The sequence below is a fragment of the Schistocerca serialis genome, chromosome 9, assembly GCF_023864345.2.
Source record: "Schistocerca serialis cubense isolate TAMUIC-IGC-003099 chromosome 9, iqSchSeri2.2, whole genome shotgun sequence".
Lineage (NCBI taxonomy): Eukaryota > Metazoa > Arthropoda > Insecta > Orthoptera > Acrididae > Schistocerca > Schistocerca serialis.
Window position 1 is genome coordinate 239,036,502 of NC_064646.1, and position 20,362 is coordinate 239,056,863.

The following is a 20,362-nucleotide window of genomic DNA, read 5'->3' on the forward strand; positions in this document are numbered from 1 at the left end:
ATGCTTTCCCATTATTAATGATCCCGTGTAGAAGATTTCCCTCATTTTAAGTTTTCTTTGATGTTATCAGGACATTTAGCATTGATTTTCAAACAGATTTCTGCAAAAGGTGCATCATGTTCCTGCTCAAAGTCAGCCTTCGAACAAAGCAGAAAACATAAACTATACACAAAGTTATTTATCATGTAATTTAGCGTTCGTGCAGTGAGCAAGATTTTCATTGCCGCTGCATTGGGTCTTGGCCACTGTAATGGAACTGACAAATAGACACTAAAGTTGTGTTAAAAAAGCTTTTGCTTAAGATAATACTAAGTTAGGAGTTGCGATCAATAATCGATATTTGAATTGTATGTTCTTTGTAGCTTATGACTGTGATCTTCGGTCTACAACGGGTTTTTGGCCACTTGAGTGTTGGCCGCGGTTGAGTGTAGTTGTGTATCTAGTTTTGACAATAAAAGTGTGTTTTTGATACAAAGAAACCATGGAATACTGCGTCATGATTTCGATAGTCCATGATAATTAAAAAACCCGCACCTTTTCTTGGGTCCAGAGCAGCAAAGGAATCATCGCCTAGACAACGAGAAGCCACATAGACAACGCAGACTCAGCAGCATCAACAAAGGAGATATCATGGCCAGCTCTACTAAAGTACTATACAGCCATTAGCCACACCATAACGGTGTCCTTATGGATATAACTTATCCTGCACAGTAGAGCGGGTTTGTGAAAACTGGGGGCTCTTTGCTGGGATTAAGACGTTTATATGTACTGGATTGACGAAATCTGTTTTGCAGAAGTCTAATGACCACTTGGTACAAGGAAGTGCTATACATGGAAGTAAAGGGAGACGAAACAAAACAGTAAAGTGGACTAACCACACGAGTGGGGACCCAGACTGAAAAGATAAGTACATTTGTTTAGTGCTGTTTATTCCTTTTATTATTTTGTGTGTGAAATTTCACAGAAATGACCATCGTGAAAGAGGAAAGTGGTGCTGAATCCGAGCAGGATTGTGAAAATTTGTTAGTCTTTGGGGACGTAGACATGCCGATAAAAACGGAAGATGAGTCAGTCAAAGAAGCGCATCAATGTCTTAATTCATCAGAACGTGAGACGTCGGACATTAAATCGCTGTTACAAATGATGGAACAAACTTTAGCTTTAAATCAAACAGTTGCAGCCCGTTTACAAGCTAATGAAGATCAATTGCAAAACATCAATCAGATGGTGGCGGACAGTTTTCGGGTTATAAATCAGAAAGTGTCGTGTCTAGAAGGAGCTATGAACAAAAAATTTGATAATGTCTTACTTTGGGGTAATAAACTTCGCAACGATATATCAAAGATAAACAAAAAACTTAGCAAGGCAGAAACAAAGATTTTGGTGGTAGAATCTAAAGTGGGAGAAGAAAAATCTAGTCTGAGTAACAAAATTCAGTCTGTAAAAAATGAACTGGCCACAGACAGAGAGAAAAATGCGAAGTGTTTTGTTAATGTTAATAGTCAAATAGATACAGTTTGTGTAAATGTAAAAGCTATGGCAGTAGATCTTGAAAGTAGAGTACTTTCAAAACTAAATGTTGTGAATGATAAAGTGAAAACAGTAAGTAACACAGTAAAACTCCACGAGATTGAAACTAAGAAAGACGTTAGTGAATTAAAAAGTACAGTATCAGAGTTAAACCAGAAGTTTGAAATATTTAGCAATGATGTAGCTAACAAAAATTTTTCTATGAACACCTGTACCTTATTATCCAATATTCCAGTTAAAAACTTTTCTGATGAGTGTAGTTTGCATCCTGTTGACTTTCTGTAGAGTTGTAGAGACAATTTTTTGCCGAATATGAGTGAAAGTTTCAAAATTAAGTTTGTTAAAAATTTTTGGAGGGGGAATCTTTGTCATGAGCCAATCAAAATTTTTCTATGGACATGTCTTATGCAGAATTTTAAATTGAGTTCTTAAAACGGTTCTGGTCTGAAACTGAACAAGCCAGGATAAAGAGCGAGTTCCTGAATGGACCATATTATAGAGAAACACAGGGGACTATGAAACAGTTTTGTAAGAATCAACTGAAGAAACTTGTACATTTGAGTAAAACCTTTGATGAGCTCACACAGATAGATGCTTTAAAGAGAAGGTTGCCAACAGATGTGCAATGGGACCTAGTGTATGGACCAGATGACAACATTGAACAATTTCTAAACTATGTGGACAAACTTGACAGGATTATAGACAAAGTGGGGAAACCAAAAAACTATTTCAATCATGCACAAAGAGGTGGAGATCATAGTTGGGGAAACACTAATTTTAACAGGAGGGAAAGCAGTAGGCCCAACAACCATAGTTTTCATTATAGGGAACAAAATAGTCACAATATTAATAATAATTTCCATTCAAGGGCAAACTATAATTTCCATTCAAGAGGACAATCTGGGAACAATTGGAACAGAAGTAATAACAGGGAGTTTTAAAACAGGAATTGGCGTGAACATAGTGACACCAGGAGTCAAAATGCTATGGGATGTCATGAAGTAAAAAACTAGCATGCACTCAATTTTCGGTCCACAAGGTAGGGGCGAAAAGCATAGATAATAGATGGACCAATAACACTGACTACGTTGCACCAAGAGATACGTCTCAAGTAATGAGTAGTTATCTTATGAATGTGTACTACCCTCTAAACACAGTACCTGTTAAGAAGGAACACATTGGTTGTAATAAAGAGCCAGAGAAAATAATTGACTTAGTTGAATTTTATGAATGGGCAGAAGCTTATAGTTTGTCAGGGGACCAGCAGGTTAACGATTTAAATGATTTAGGAATTGATGCACTGATGAGGGAACTAAGTGAGCAAACTGTTGACACTGATTTAACGAGCAAAGAATTAAATACACTTGGGTGTGAAAGCAACATTTTAATTTTTCGGGAGAGAGAGGCTGATGATTGTAGTATTTGGGAAAATGAAGATTTAATGATATATGATGATGATGAAAAATATTTCGTTTGCCTGAAAGAGGAAATGGAGGCATTAGGTGTTGTGGGAGAAACTGATATGCACGCTGTAGATGTACCCAAGGATGTTATTAACAGTTTAAGTGGTGTTAATGCCAGTGTCACAACCAATAGGCTCTGTAATGCAACATCTTATGAAGGAACCTGGGCAGATGATAAAGATTCACTGAACAGTAAAACTGACTGTGCAAGTATGCTACCATTTGCTATGAACAAAGGTGAATTATTTCTTTATGATATGTGGCTAAAGAGTGATGCAATTAGATATGATAGCAATTTTAGAAAAATGATTCTTAATATATCTCAAATTTTATATCCTGATTGGTGGCAAAATACTAAACATAGTTTTGTTGAACAACTGAAGGATAAATACCTTAGTGATGAACAATGTTATATGGGTGAAAATATTGGGATTAATGAAATTATCAATGCAAGTGACAGTGCTAATGACGTGTGTGTTAATGTAATGACCGTAGATAATAAAGGTGACAGTAATATAGGTACTTTTAAGTCAGGAAGTCATTGTTTTAGTGAAATTCAAAATGATTTATTGTATGAATATGTTCAGCCCAAAAAAAGTGATGACTTAGGTAGTCCATTCATTAGAGCTAAAGTTGGTACCTTGGATGGCAAGTGCCTCATAGACACAGGGAGTCAGGTGTCAGGAATATCTGAAATACTAAGCAAAAAGATGAAGTGCGAGAAAGATTACATTGAAATGCCAGTCATTGGGGTGAAAATAAGAGGGGCTACAGGAAAACATAGTAAAACTGTGAAAAGTCAAACTTTGTTATCTTTTACAATTGATGGAGTCACATTTACACATGGATGCCTAATTATACCAGGCCTCAGTGAGGACTGTATTCTCGGGATGCCATGGATTCGGAGTGTAGATGCAATATTTGACTGGGGAGGACAAAAACTTATCATAACAACACCAAATAGTGAGACAGTTCATGCTACAATTGCATTTGCAAGCAGAATATTACTGAAACATGAAAAGAACTATACAGTAACAGAAAAAGAGCTATTAGCCATATAGTGGTCATTTTCAAAATTCAGGACCTATTTACTTGGACATAAGGCAATAGTGTACTCTGATCATAAAGCCTTAAGCTATATGCAGGAATGCAAGCTCTATCATGATAGGCTTACAAGATGGGCATTGTATTTACAACAATTCAACTTTGAAATTAAGTATATTAAAGGCACTGACAACATAGTTGTGGATGCTCTATCAAGGCTACCAGTAGGAGGGGAAACAGAAATTTTTGATCAGAATGAAGAAAAACAGTTTAAAATGATATATATTAAAGGTGTCACAGATGAAAAAGTTGTTAGATCATTGTGTGATAAAATCAGGAGGAGCGAGAACTGTGATGCAAATTGGAAATTAGTAAAGAGCTGTTTAGGGAAAAAAAACTATGAAAAATTAGACAAGTACTATAAGGTTTAAAGGTATTCTGTTTAGGACAACTGACGAAGACTCAGACAATTGGAAACTATGCTGGCCTGAGGAGGAAGCTGAGAGGTTAATTAGGTATACTCATGAGAGCTATGGTCATTGTGGCATACATAAGTATATGCAGAAATTACAAGAAAACATATACTTCTACAATATGGCCAAGAAAGTTAGAAAAGAATTGTCAACTTGTGATAAGTGCCAATGAGTCAAAGTAAGTAACAAAAAATGTCAAGGTGAAATGCAAAACATTATTCCTGCACAACCTCTAGACTTAGTCGCTGTTGATTTCTATGGGCCTCTTCCAAGGAGTAGGAGTGGCCACTGCTACATTTTTGTCATGGTGGTTATATTTTCTAAACTAATCTAGTTGTATCCTGTCAGAAAAGCCACAGGTAAAGAGATAGTTACAAAAGTTGAAAAAGACTGTTTCTTAAACATTGGGAAACCAAAAGCAATCTTGTCGGATAACGGTTCTCAGTTTTTGTCAAAAGTTTGGAAAGCCTTTGTTGATAAATTGGGAATCAAACATGTTCAAATATCTGTATATAATCCATCGTCAAACCCAGCTGAGAGGTATATGCACGAGATTGGTCGTTTATGTTGTACATATTGCAGTCATAAACATCCTACATGGTACGACCATGTACGAGACTTTGAAGATGTTATGAACAGCTTGCAGCACACTTCCACAGGATGTTTCGTCTAAAACCAGACAACATTATCACTGAACTCATAGAATTTCCACTATGCGCAATGATGACTATGCATGAACGTGAAGCCATAGTCAAAGAAACAATGATAAAACAGGGGGAAATTAGAAAAAGATGACATGATGGCAAGATCAAAGCAACCAAGTTTAAAGTAGGAGATTATGTTTTAGTAAAATCACATGAGAAATCAAAAATTCTAACTTCTGAAATAAAGAAATTCTTTGATATATACATGGGTTCATTCAAGGTTGTAGAGCATCCACACCCAAATGCATACCGGTTGGTGTATCCTAAATCCAGGAAAGTTCTCGGGCTAAGGAATATTGTTTCATTGAAATGGTATAAACAAAAGGGGTAAGACTATTCTCAGAAAGTTAAAAGGTGACTCAACAAAAGTTTTTCACTGGAAATTATGAAATTTTATCTATAAAAATTGTCTGATTTTGATACAGTTTTGTGCCCTTGAAAATGTTTATTATTTGTTTAATATGTATTCACTGTATGAAGTGTTTGCAATGAATTTTCTGTGTAATATGCTTGCCATGTTAGTTCTTAATATTTTTGTATGTTTATGCAATTTGATTGATATTTGATAATTTGTGTAATTTTAGCTTGTGTAACTTTCTCACATCACACTTGTTGAGACATCATTTAAAACGCAAGCCACTAATCAGCACTAAATCTGTCTTGCAACAATTAAGTTTTTTTAATTTTTTTTATCTTAAAGGCAGAGTCCTAATTACAAAATTACAAAAATTACAAAAATTGAAATGTCCAACTCTACTAGGAGACAATCATTCTTAGTAAACCACATAAATTTCTGTATATTTCTTCCTCAACCACTGCAAAAGCATAGGCAGTAATATTTTTTAATTTTGATAGATACATACCATTGCAAAACTTTCATCCATGATTCTACCTTTGCACTTTTACTGTGAATATGAACCCTTGTAACAAACTGCCTATAACTTTACTTTTGAAAACAATTTAATTTTTTTATCCTTGGAGTAATGTCTTTGTCTTAAGACATTTTACACCCAACATGTTAATGCATTTGTATTACATGTTTATTTAATTTATTGTTATTTAAAGGATCTTTTTTGGACCAGTTCATACCTGTGTAGTATTACTCAGACATATTCTGTTAACTTCTCCCACTAGATAAACATTACCAGAAGGTAAACTATGTATCCTAACCATGTACTTACATATAAACATTATGTAACCAAAAAGTGATCTCTGTATGTGATTTTTAGATAACATGGGATTATAGTCAATGAAGTGATACAAACAGCTAAGCTTTGGAAACTGATGCACTGCAGGACAAGCAGAAATCAGACCTTTTAACGGAAGTCACCTATGTGCAGATGGACAATGTGGGACAGACTGTTAGTAGTGTGAAAAGTGGGCAACAAAATAAAATAAAACAAGCCTGCAGTTAAAAGTTACAGTCTTTCAATGGTTTCATGTGAAGTGCTACAACATTATGGACTCGTCTAAGTGAAAATTGCGAATCTTGTTTTGTATTTCATTTACTCTAAGGTTAAAAATTGTATGTTTTCCTTTACTTAGTATAACAATTTCAGTGTTAGCATAATTCAAAGGAAACAGTCCTATTAAAAATTTTAATTTATTTAAAATCATATTCTTGGCAGTTCCATTATTCTGGTGTCAGAATTTTGTTCACATTTTCATACTTACAAAATTCTTGGGGGGCTATTGTAATGGAACTGACAAATAGACACTAAAGTCGTGTTAAAAAAGCTTTTGCTTAAGATAATACTAAGTTAGGTGTTGCGATCAATAATCAATATTTGAATTGTATGTTCTTTGTAGCTTATTACTGTGATCTTTGGTCTACAACGGGTTTTCGGCCACTTGAGTGTTGGCCACAGTTGAGTATAGTTGTGTATCTAGTTTTGACAATAAAAGTGTGTTTCTGATACGAAGAAACTGTGGAATAGTGCATAATGATTTCGATAGTCCCTTGATAATTAAAAAACCCGCACATTTTCTTGGACCCAGAGCAGCAAAGGAATCATTGCCTAGACAACGAGAAGCCACATGGACAACACAGACTCAGCAGCATCAACAAAGGAGACATCATGGCCAGCTCTACTAAAGTACTATACAGCCATTAGCCACATCGTAATGGTGTCCTTATGGAGATAACTTTTCCTGCACAGTAGAGCAGGTTCGTGAAACCGCCTGTGTTATAGGTTCACAGTGTTTGGTAGGGTGGGAACGTATGCTGAGTCACTGCCTTAATCATAATCACAATCTGATGATAGTGACTCTAGTAGCAATCTTCCTGCTGCACATTTGCAAGTTCCTTGTTAGCACTCAGTCACTGCCTTCACAATAATCAGAAAGGTAGTGGCTGAGTGCTGACGCACACAAACTGGGTGTAGGTTCCCTCATCACTTTGATCATGCCCAATAGTGTAAATAAAACACATAAATATAAGTCTTTCAAGAAACCACACTAAAAAGACATTCACATTTTAATGTTCTAATGTTCATTGATAGCCATTATAAAACTATGATCAATAAAACTTGTAACACAATATGGTTGAAACTCTAATGTTGGCAGTCTTTGTAAACAGAGAACAGTAGGCAAAAAATTTACAGCTCGTTGTCAACAAGGAAGTCATTTGGTTAAGGAATTTCCTGGGTGAGAAAGAGGGAAGAAACTGTCACCATATTACAGAGCACCTTGAGGAGGGAAGCTTACGTCTGACATCAGGCCATACCAACCTAAGACTGCGCACCTGGTACAGTTTAGTGGATTCCAAGTAGAAGTAACAATGATTCACAAAAGCCTATTATCAAGATATCTGTCTTCAAAAGTGGTGTTTATTTGTATAAATGACTATGAAATTAGATGAAAGTCATTGTAATACAGTTCAATGAGCAGAATGAATATTGCTACTAGAGTCGTTACCATCATATTGTTTAAGTTGCCACAGTTGAAAACAGAAGACAGCAGACAGAAGATTTCCTGAGTCATGAGAACTTGTTACAAAAAAAGCTGGGCAAGAAGTATCATTGATCCCAAAAAATAAAAATGATTACAGCATATTTAATAAAGAATTCTCAAACAAAATGCACCATTAGATTAAACTTTCCAAACAGCTGTCTGTAAAATTTATATTCCACTTTTACCACTGCTTCTTCGAATGCAAGGATGCTATAATTGTAACAAAGATCTCTGAAAAAATTGGTACTGTACCTGTAATAATAAGCAAACAAGTAAAAGTCACATTCTGTATTAACTCAAATCAGTGCATATGAGTGAAATGACTAGGAAAGACAGGAAATGTATAACTGTGGAAGAAAAATTATGATTCTACAACATACACATTTGGATGTTGGTTCGCAAGGTCAATTAGTGAATTTCCTAAGACTTACTGCTTCCACCCTGAACACAATTGTGAGAAATTGGCCCAACATAAAAACCAACAGGAGACGTACTTGTTCCATTGCAAAAAAGACATAAATACATTTGGCATCAGTGTATGATCATTTGGAGAAACTCATTGCAGAGTGGTTTGTTACCTTGATAGCATTGGGAACTACACTTGAATGCTATAGACTGAGAGAAAAGGTGATTCAGTTTGCTACAAAAAATGGGGTTCATCAACTTCACAGCATCGAATGATTGGATCAATCAATTTAAAAATCATCTTTACATAATTTTTACAGCCATTGGTGTCACGCAAGTGTAAGTCTTCATAAGAGAACTGTGGACAAATGGAAGAAAAACTGCAAAATATCTTTAAAGATTATGATCCAAAAACCATGCTTAATCTTGACAAAACTGTTCTTTTTTATAACATATTAGGAAACTGAGTAAGTAGAAGATAACTGATACTTATGAACAATGATGATGGGTCTGCAAAATTTGAAAAGCCAATTTGTTTCAGAACTGTCAGAACTCTGCCTACTAGTTATGATTCCAACAGCACTGCATTGATGACCAATTCCATCTTCACAGGGACCGTGCAGGCACTTGATGCTAAAATGGAGGCAAAATATAGGAAAATAATGCTGCTAAGTGACAGATGTCGAGCAGAACTTGACAATATGCAGCTGAGAAATATCAAGCTAGTGTTCCTGCCTCCTAATTGTATGAGTAAACTTCAACTGTTAGAGCTGCAAATAATCAATTCATTTACATGGAAACATAGAAAAATGCCTGTCCGGAAGGTGGTATTTATGTACGAGGGTTATTCCAAAAGTAAGGTCCGGTTATAAAAAAAAAATCAAAACTAAAATGTTTTTTCAAAACAATTGTTTTATTTACATTCCTTACATCTTTATCTATTTTTCTACATAACTTCCATACTTATTTAAACATTTGTCACATCATTCAACAAGCTTTTGAATGCCCATGTTATAGAAATCGGCCGCCTGTGACGATAACCAGTCCTTAACTGCTTCTTTCACTTCATCATCTGTGTCGAAGCGCTTGCCGCCGAGAAACTCCTTTAAGTAACGGAACAGGTGGAAATCACTTGGCGCCAGGTCCGGACTGTAAGGAGGATGGTCCATCTGTTCCCATCCAAATTTCTTGATCAGAGCTTGCGTTTCATTTGCAGTGTGGGGTCTGGCATTGTCATGCAACAACAAGATTCCAGACGACAAAAGACCACGTTGCTTATTCTGGATTGCACGTCGAAGTTTAGTCAGGGTAGCGCAGTAGGCGGCTTTATTAATCGTTGTTCCTCTCTCCATAAAGTCGACTAACAATACTCCACGTCTATCCCAGAACACAGTCGCCATAACCTTACGTGTTGAGATTGTCTGCTTTGCCTTGACCTTGACTGGCGATGACGTGTGACGCCATTGCATTGACTGACGTTTAGACTCTGGAGTGATGTGAGAAACCCATGTCTCATCCCCTGTGACAACATTGTCTAAAAGACTGTCACCTTCCTTATGATATCGCTCCAAAAAATCAAGAGCAAAAGCCATTCTTTTCATTCGTTGGGGCTCCGTAAGCAGCCTGGGAACCCAACGGGCACACAATTTGTGAAACTTCAAATGTTCAGACACAATTCTGAACAAAGTTGTTCTACTCACATTCGGAAAATGCATGTCTACGTCTGTAATAGTGAATCGGCGATCTTCACGAATTTTTTTGTCAACCGCATTGACCAAATCGTCTGAAATCACTGATGGTCGGCCACACCGTGGTTCATCGTGCACATTATCCCGTCCTTCATTAAAAGCTCGCACCCACTTGCGCACTTTACTGTCGCTCATTATGTTAGGACCGTACACTTCAGTAATCTGCCGATGGATTTCTGCCGCTGAATTGTTTCTTGCAGACAAAAACCGTATCACTGCCCTTACTTCACAATCGGCGGGCTGATCAATTGTCTTAAACATTGTAAAGTGACACTGTGAACTACACTCAGCAACAGTAACAAAGCGAATGGCGGCGTTTGACGCGCAAGGCTTGCCGGGAGTCGGCGCGCATGCGTGTTTTGTCATTGGCGCCAAATTTCAATAGTTACGGCGAATTGGACCTTACTTTTGGAATAACCCTCGTATGATAATGGCATGGACTTAAAATCTATTATCATATCACTTTTGGATGCTATGCATTAGGCCTATGCATCGAAAGCATGGATAGATGTGACTCCTTGAACTATCTCGACCTGTTTCATGAAAGCAGGATTTCAGTTCACAGAAAACACACATGCACCACTGGAAGGAGATTTGTCTAAGCCTACAGTTTTTTCTGTGACTGGCATGTTGTCTACGTTTCAAGAATATGTCAGTGTTAATACTTCAGTCACCACTTCAGGGGTGCCAATTGTAGACAGCATAATTACCAAACATTTGAAGTAGGGAAGAGAAATGTGGTTGGTGAAGAGGGTAATGAAGATGATGACCAAGAACTAGTTGTGCCAAGCAGGTAAGAAACTGTGGAATGTGTTAATATTTTTAGGCAGTATACTGGTAGCATATCGGGTGATGATTATAGGTTTGATGCTTTGTATACTTTGGAGAGGCAAGTACAGCTGGTTGCTGTTAGTAACAAACAAAAGAAATTAATTATTTCACATCTTTTTAAACAGGCAAAATTAAAATTGTTTTACTTTCATATTTTGAACAAAATAATGATAATGACAGTAAGAGTAATTTATTCATTTTTGCTTATTGTGTTTCCCTTGCTTCCCTATACTTTACACTTTCCTGTGTTTTACACTTTATTGGGTCAGTCCTCTGAAAAGTGAAAAAAGATGTTTTACTGTACATCTCATACATCTCTGAATGAATTTTTTTTAGAATTTATGTCAAAGTAATGCACTAAGCACTGATGCAAAGAAAGCTGATTAAAAATATATTTTATGGTTAACCAACAAATGGAAATATTTTTGTAAAATACATTTCAGAAATAAATCTAACATTCTAAGAAAATAACATAAAAAATAAATACGAACCACATGTTTTCATACAATGTAAACTGAATTATTTTTGAACCTGTTTTTAGTGAATCAGAACAGAAAAAATAACACACAGTTAACTTGCATTTCAGTTCACTTCCGATTGTTGCCTGGATGCCCATTTCTAACATGAGCCAGCAGGTCACAGGAAATACAAATGTCATGATTGACAAAAATGACTGTGCATGGTATGTAAAATACATACCATGCACAGGCCATTCTGGGTGTATAGCAAGCATCACTGGTTACCAACCATGTCACACGATAGCAGTGGCACTGAGTCCAAATCTCACACACTGCATAAGCATTTATCAAGCTATTTTCAAACATACAGCTCAGCTAGCAAAACACAAGTTATTTTTCCCATCATTCCTTAAGCACTGAAAGTGCATAGCTTTAATCTACCTTTGTCTCATTAATTACAAAATTTGTCTGTTCAAAGAAAATATGTTTTCACAATTACAGTGTGCAACTGCAAGCTATATTTCACTAAACTGATATTAGAAAAGAAAATGTATTGATCATATACCTCTTAGCTTAAAACAGTCATGCTGCAAAATTAATCTGCGGCTGCTGAATGTGCTGAAGTCTAAAGTTGGTTCTTCTGCGGTGAATTTTTTGGTGTTTTAGATTGCCTTTTCTAAGATCTGGATAAATATTTCCTTGTGCTCATATACAAATGATATTTTTTCCATCTATTTTGGGAAACTAATGTTTCCATTACCCTGATGCATTTGGACACCCTTATCTTTGAAGACCTGTGAAAACATTATTGGATTCCACCACTGCCACCAGCCATTCAGGTGTTGGCTAAGCAAGGCCTCCCTTAGGTATTACATCAGGACTGGTCCTGATTCATGAATTCTTTTGGGTAAAAAGGACAATTTTCTGTTGTCCCTAATAAAATATCAATGTCTTCATGTTTGCAGGCAACACAACCTTTGATGTACAAGTATCTGAAAGCACTACGTTCAACTTCTCATCTGTAGCACTCTCAGTCATCAAGGCCATTGTCCAGAAGCAAATATTCTTTGTTCTGCCACCAGAATCAATAAAATCAATATTTTCTATGTATTTGGCAAATGCACTTAAATATGACTTGCTTTATCAGTCTCTCCTTAAGCTATGATTATGATGTTAATAGATGTAAGCTGTCATTTTTTTTTTGTCAATGGCGTAAGAACAACAGGAAAAGATATTTCATTGGCTTTTTCTGTTCGTGTAGAAGATACATTTTGTTCTTTACTTCAAAAGCTGTAGACTTATTGTACTATTTGCCTGAAGTCTAGAAAAATAATTTTCTAAGTAGTCTTGACTCAGCCTGGATGTCAAAATGTAGGATTCCCCAACAATTTAAAAGTAATTAAATAAATCAGATTCAATTTTAATTCGAATACCATATACACAAACAAAACTATACAAAATCAATTCACTGATGTATGCGAAGAAGAATTTTAAGACAAGATTTTATCCACAGTGAGAGGAGCAAAGTTTTTTCAGTTTTCTTAAATGAAACCACCAGCAATTTCCACAATGGAAAGTTTAATTTATCTGCCTCTTACCTTCATGAAGGAATGCACAGGGAAGATTTTATTACATTCTGTAATGCTTATGAGAAGTTTCATTCTGAAGATGAAAATGAAGAGTGTCATCTAACTGCATTCACCCTTGCTCATATAGTTAAAGATATTTGCAAGAAATTTAATGTCAGTCTAAGGATATGTGTTGGAATTTTCATTCACAGCTGTTCAGTTATGGTTTTTTAGTTAAAGGGTGCCATTCATGAGCTTACTGAAACAATCATTAATGCAAAACACATTGCACATGTAACAATAAATTAATGGGAAATTGTTTCACACATTCTTTCCAGGTCACTGTTTGTCACAATTCATTAGCCACAATGAAAAAAGTTGTAGCATCTGCTAATGCCTCTGCAAATAGACGTAGTGTCTTTAAAGAAGTGTTCAGTGGAATAGCAATCAGAGAATCTACAAGATGTGTTGGGTGGAGAGACATGATGGTTGCCTGTAGTTTCAATGTCACTATTTGCTGAGTTATGTGGTGTTCTCTATAAGATTTCAATGTGGCACAAAAGTACAACAGTGTCTGAAGCCCAGTGCCTTTGGTAAACTTTACAACAACTGAATTCATTCTCTCAGCTGAGAGATGCATTTGAAATATACTCCAATTTTTTACATTTCCCTTTTCTTACCTATGAGGTCATAAATTATTATTTTTGTTATTTTCATCAGTTTGCCGGGCGCAGTGGCTGAGCAGTTCTAGGTGCTTCAGTCTGGAACCGCGTGACTGTTACGGTTGCAGGTTCGAATCCTGCCTCAGGCAGTGTATGATGTCTTTAGATTAGTTAGGTTTAAGTATTTCTAAGTTCTAGGGGACTGATAACCTCAGATGTTATGTCCCATAATTCTCATATCCATTTTTCATCAGTTTTACATGTTTCTTTTTCTCATTCATACTGCACAGAACAACTATGCCCTCAGCCACTTTATTCAGTCAACAGCTATAGACTTAAAAAGATCAATAGGTACTCAGAAGGACACCATATGCCATCCTGGACAGAAGATACATTATGTGGATCTGGCTATTCTTTGAAGCTCAAGAAGTCACTGATCAAGTGAATGTGGAAAAGCAAGCACCACATATGGTTTCTTAACAGGTACACTGAGATAATTGCCTGTCTTGTACATCTCACTGTTAGAGAAGTAGAGTCAGCCATCATCCTTCATCAGTGAAGCACCAGGAGACTAGCAAGTATCATATTTAGCTTTTCTGTTTGTGTTCTCAGTTTAAGTCTTAAACTTTTTCTGTATTTTTGAATGTTTGCAAAGCCATTGCATATTTTTGTATTTGAGAGCTAGAGTAACATGTTTTAGTATGGTAATGTGTACTATGAGCAATCTGTAGCACAGTAGTACTTTGTTTGTTTTTGGATGGCCGTAACCTTTAACCACAGCTCAGTCAGCTACGAGCCACCAGTAGTGAAGCACCAGAAGAGTAGAGAATCATATATTTAGTTTTTTACATTTGTTTTCAAGGTTTAATTCACAATTTAGTAGTAGTAGAATAGATAGTGTGGGTGCAGGCTATGTGCAGACATAGTATGAGCTGGCCATAGTTTGTGTACAGCTGAAGATGTTTATGGGCATGGTCAGTTGTCTGCAGGCTGCTGCCTAAGGGTGTGGTGGCAGCTGAGAAACTGGTACATCATATGGGACACATGAGGTGTCACTTCTTTCACACATGGGCTCTGCTATTGAGGCACCTTCCAATGTATCAGATGTGGGTGAGTGGCAGGTTGTTACATGTGCATGTCACTCGACGTGGAGAGTCAATGTGGGTGCTGGCCATCTGGCCTCGCTCATTCACTCTCTGACTGGATGGATGGCCACTCCCTCAGCAGGTCTGATCAAGCACATGGGAGGAGGTTTTTATTAGTTGTAGGGAGCTTCATTCGAACCCCTTCAAGAAAAAGTGTCCAGGGCTGCAAAGAATCCCAGTGTGGCTCAGTATGTCTGGTTGGGAGGGAAAAGGTGGTGGTCGGGGGTGGGGGGGGGGGGGGGGGGAGGGGGTGCTCTTCCAAGATGTGGAGCAGGCCATGCCTTTGGCTATTGAGGGTAAAGGGTGCAGTAGTCTGAAAGTTGTTGCTCATGACAGCACCAACAATGCCTGTCTCTTGGGTTCTGTTGACATCCTCTGTTCCTACAGGTGGCTGTTGGAAGTAGTGAAACTGCTAGCCTCACTTGTGGGGTTTAAGTAAATCTCACAACTAGCAGCACCATATTCAGAGTCAGTCAGGGTTCTTTGGTTTGGAGCTGAGTGGAGGGTCTCAAAGAGAGACTTTGTCGATTCTGTGATGGTCATGGCTGCAGATTTCTGGAGTTGTGTTATAGGGTGCAAAGTTGTGGGACTCCCATTGGTAGGTCATGGGTGTACTGTACAAGGAAGCAGTTACTTGGGTAGCAGAGAACTTATGAGTGCACAAGGGTTTTTTAAGGCTAGGTGGTAGTTTGGGATCATTTGGTGAACACTTGCTAGTTGTTACGCAAAGTGAAATTGGATCGTGCACAAAGTAGACACACTTCAACTGTCAAAATTTTACTTGTAGACTGCCGAAGTATTCATACCAAAGTACCAATATTTATTGCCCTGCAGGAAATTTCTCAGACTCACATTATTCTTGGGATCAAAAGCTGGCAGTAACCCAAAGCAGAAATCTGCAAAATATGTAGTGGGTTGTGGAAAGTATATTGGATAAACAGATTAGATGCAATAGAGGGGAGAATGTTCATTGTAGGTGGTAAAAATATTGTCTCTCATGTAGCCAAATCCGAGGGTGACAGTGAGGCTATCTGGATGAATATAACAATTGTAGGTGAAATCAGATTAATAGTGATGTTTTTACAGTCATTCAAGGAAACTCTATGGTCAGTAGCACAGAAATACTCAGATCATGCAATATTAGTTGGAGGCAACTTTAAACTACCAAGTATAGACTGGGACATCTAAGGATTCACTGCAGATGGTATGGATAAACAGTCTTGTGAAGTACTTCTGACCACATTTTCCAAAAACTGCCTTGAACAACTCGCTAGACAACACAGACAAAATAGAAATATTTTACACTTTATAGCTACAGACAAGTCTGATGTTATCCACAGCCTCAGTACAGAGACAAGGATAAGTGATCATGATGTCACTTTAGCGGTCAAGGTTACTAATAAATGCATCAGGAAGGTCAAGAGAGTGTTTATGCTTGAAAAAGCAGCTAAACAGTTGTTAGCCTCTCACTTGGGCAATGAATGTACACCATTTAGCTGCAGTATGATGGATATAGAGGGACTATGGGCAAAGTTTAAACTGACTGTAAATCACACACCAGATCCAGAGTCCCAAGTAAGTGTGTTAAGGATGGAAAGGACTCTCTATGGTTTAATAATCAAATTTGGAAAATGCTGAGGAAACAGAGATTGTTGCAGACTCAATTCAAAAAAGAATGCTCAAATGCTGACAGGCAAAAGATAGTAGAGATTGATGCATCTATAGAAAGATCAATGTTCAAAGCATACAACTTCCACCGTCATACCTTAGCAAAAGATCTTGCCAAAAACTCAAGAAAATTCTGGTCATACATAAAATCACTAAGTGGGTTGAAGGCTTCTATCCAGACACTCGTTGACTGGACTTGGGTGGCAATAGAATACAGCTAAAGGAAAGCTGAAGTTTTAAATTTCACATATAAAAAAACCATTCATGGGTGAGGATCATACAAAAAAATCATTGTTTGACTGTCTCTCAGACTTCCTAACGGAGGACATAGTAACTGGAATCCATGGCATAGAGAAGCAATAGAAAGAGTTGAAAAAGTAAGTCACCAGGTTCAGACAGAATCCCAGTTTGGTTTTACAGAGAGTATGCTGCACCATTGGCCCCTCACTTAGCCTACACTTATTGTGAATCTCTCATTCTCATCCAGCGAAAAGTCCCAAGTGACTGGGGGGGGGGGGAAATAAAAATAAAAAAAAAATGCGGGCAACTCCTGTATATCTTCAGCATGGATTTAGAAAGCATCACTTGTGCATGACTCAGCTTGCCCTTTTCTCACTTGACATCCTGCAGACAATGAATAGAAGGCAACAGGCAGACTCCATGTCCTAGATTTCTGGAAAGCATTTGACTCAGTGCTCCACTGAAGGCTGCTGACAGAGGTCCAAGCATATATTTTAGGTTTCAGATATATGAGTGGCTCATAACTTTTGCAGTTACAGAACCCATTACTTTGTCCTCAATGGTGAGTGCTCATCAGAGAGAAAGACATCATCAGGATTGTCCCAGGGAAGTGTGATAGGGCCATTTTAATTCTCTATATACTGTACATAAATGTTCTGATGTGGGCAGCAATTTAGGGCTGTTTGCTGATGACTTGTGATGTGCAGCAAGGTGTCATAATTGAGTGACTATAAGAGGATACAATATGACTTAGACAAAATTTCTAGTTGATGTGATGAATGGCATCTTGCTCCAAATGTAGAAAAATGTAAGTTATGTGGACAAATAAAGAAAACAATCCTGTAATGTTCAAATACACTATTTGTAATGAGATGCTTGACACAATCACAACAATTACATACCTAATTTAATTGGATGGATAAAAAATCTACTTACCAAGCGCTGGCAGAACATACATGCACATAAAAGAAAGTTATAATTAGATAAGCTTTTGGAGCATGTGGCTCCCTCTTTAGGTAGAAGGGTTGAGGGGGAAGGAGGAGGGGTGAGGGAAAAGAACTGGAGAGGTCTAGCAAAAGGAAGAGATTTTGGGAAAGTCACTCAGTAGTTCAGCGGAGGCTTACTGGACGGGATGTGAAGGAAAGACTGATTGTAGGGGACTGCATCAGATGAGATTTCAAACCTGAGAGCTTACGGTGGAAGGCAGATTAATATGCAAAACAGAGATCACTGCTTATACATTGTTCAAGAGTTAAAAAGAGTGGAAAGCTAAGTGCATTGTATGTAACAGAGGTGGAAGGTGAGCAGTGAAAAATAGATGGGTAAGACAATGAAAGATGTAGAAAACTGAAACAGAGTGAAGAATAGAGTAGTTGCTGTGAAAAAAATGCTGAGACAGAAGATGTCAAAGTAAATTAAAGTCGGAGGTCAGAACCAAGAACATGTGGTAGCGCTAGGTCCCACAGGCAGAGTTCTGAGAAACTGGTGTCTGGGGGAAGAATCCAGACGGTGTTTGGCACAATGATCTTGACTGTCATGCTGTACAGTATGTTCTCTAACAGCATATTGGGTGTTGTCAGTATACAGCCCCCACTTATGCCCTTTCATCCTAACTGATAATTTGAAGGTAGTCATGCCAATGTAAGAGACCAAACTTTGTTTACATAACGGCTGGTATATGACATGTTGTTTCACAGGTGGCTCTCCTTTTGATAGTATATGTTTTGAAAGTTGCAGAGTTGGTATAGGTGGTGGTAGGAGGGTGCACAGGAGAAAGTCTTGCAGTGGGAACAGTCAGAGATGTAGGAACCAGTGGGTAGAAAGATGAGTGTAGAAGGGCAATAGGATCTGATAAGAATATTCTGGAGATTGGGACGATGATGAAAAGCTATTTTAAGTGTTGTGGGTTAAATTGCCAACAGAATGGATCCCATTTCATGGCATGATTTTAGGAAGTCATGGCCTTGTCAAAGCAGATGGTTAGTACATTCCAGACAAGGATAATACTGAGTGAACAGTGGTGTGATAGAAAGTTGTTTTTTGGAGGGATCAACAGTACCAGGATTGGATGTGATGGCCCAGGAAATTTGCTTTTGAACTAGGCTGGTAGAGTAACTACATCCAGGAAATGCTGAGGTGAGAATGGTGATGTATTGCTATAAAGAGTCTGGATCCAAACAAATAGGTTTGCCTGGATTGCCAAGACTGTATGGAAGAGAACATTTGACATGGAAAGGATGGCAACTGTCAAAATGTAAGTACTGTTTCCAGAATGAGATTTTCACTCTGCAGCGGAGTGTGCGCTGATATCATATCATATCAGCGCACACTCCGCTGCAGAGTGGAAACTCTCATTCTGGAAACATCCCCCAGGCTGTGGCTAAGCCATGTCTCCGCTATATCCTTTCTTTCAGGAGTGCTAGTTCTGCAGGTTCGCAGGAGAGCTTCTGTAAAGTTTGGAAGGTAGGAGACGAGATACTGGCAGAAGTAAAGCTGTGAGTACCGGGCGTGAGTCGTGCTTCGGTAGCTCAGATGGTAGAGCACTTGCCCGCGAAAGGCAAAGGTCCCGAGTTCGAGTCTCGGTCGGGCACACAGTTTTAATCTGCCAGGAAGTTTTTTGTAAGTACTGTTGTTTTCCAGTAGGTTTAATGTGGACAGCAGTGTGTGTCTGGCCTTCAGAGAGGATGAGAATGAAGAAGTTGTCGGTAAGGCTAAGTTTGATTAAGACGAGTAGGAAGGATGTCATATGTTTGGAATCAGGTGGGCACTAACTGAGGAAACGTTTAGCAACAAACAGATCATGTATGTGGGGTATGTTGGTATAGATGCCACCTCCCTCTATCCAACAGCTCACATGTACATTCACACATCAAAAAAAGTTTTCCATCACCCCACTTCCAAGAACTCTTGAAGATAGCTGTTGACTGTGGACATTGTATCACAGACACAGTCCCTTTGACTGTTCAGAGATGTCACTAAAACTGCACAAAGATGTAAACAACCATGCATGAGCAGACCTGTTGGATGGAAGGGGTCCAACAGCCGATCAGTTTCAGTCATTCCACCAGCAAAGAAATACACAATTCATGTTGTCTGTAGTTCAACCATGTCTAGATGGTCAATACCACAGTTTGAGTGCATCCAAATTGTTATTTTGGGCCAGGAAGGGCTCTCAACAAGGTGGGTGTCCAGGCATTTTGGAGTGAACCAAAGCAATGTTGTTCGGACATGGAGGAGATACAGAGAGACAGCAACTGTTAATGACATGCCTCGATCAGGCCGCCAAAGGGCTACTACTGCAGTGGATGACTACTACCTATGGATTATGGCTTAGAGGAAACCCGACAGCAATGCCACCATGTTGAATAATGCTTTTAGTGCAGCCACAGGACGTCATGTTATGACTTAAACTGTGCGCAGTAGGCAGCATGATGCGCAACTTCACTCCCGACATCCATGGCGAGTTCCATC

At 38.1% G+C, this 20,362-nt stretch overlaps 1 protein-coding gene across 1 annotated transcript in view; it reads right to left on the reverse strand.

Moving 5' to 3' along the window:
• Window positions 1-20,362, reverse strand: part of LOC126419511 (xanthine dehydrogenase/oxidase-like) — a gene marked incomplete at its 5' end in the record, with an annotated part of 297,321 nt that overhangs the window by 227,117 nt on the left and 49,842 nt on the right. The window contains 1 exon segment of the mRNA XM_050086701.1: window positions 16,506-16,526. Within this exon segment, the coding sequence (XP_049942658.1) occupies window positions 16,506-16,526 (21 nt within the window).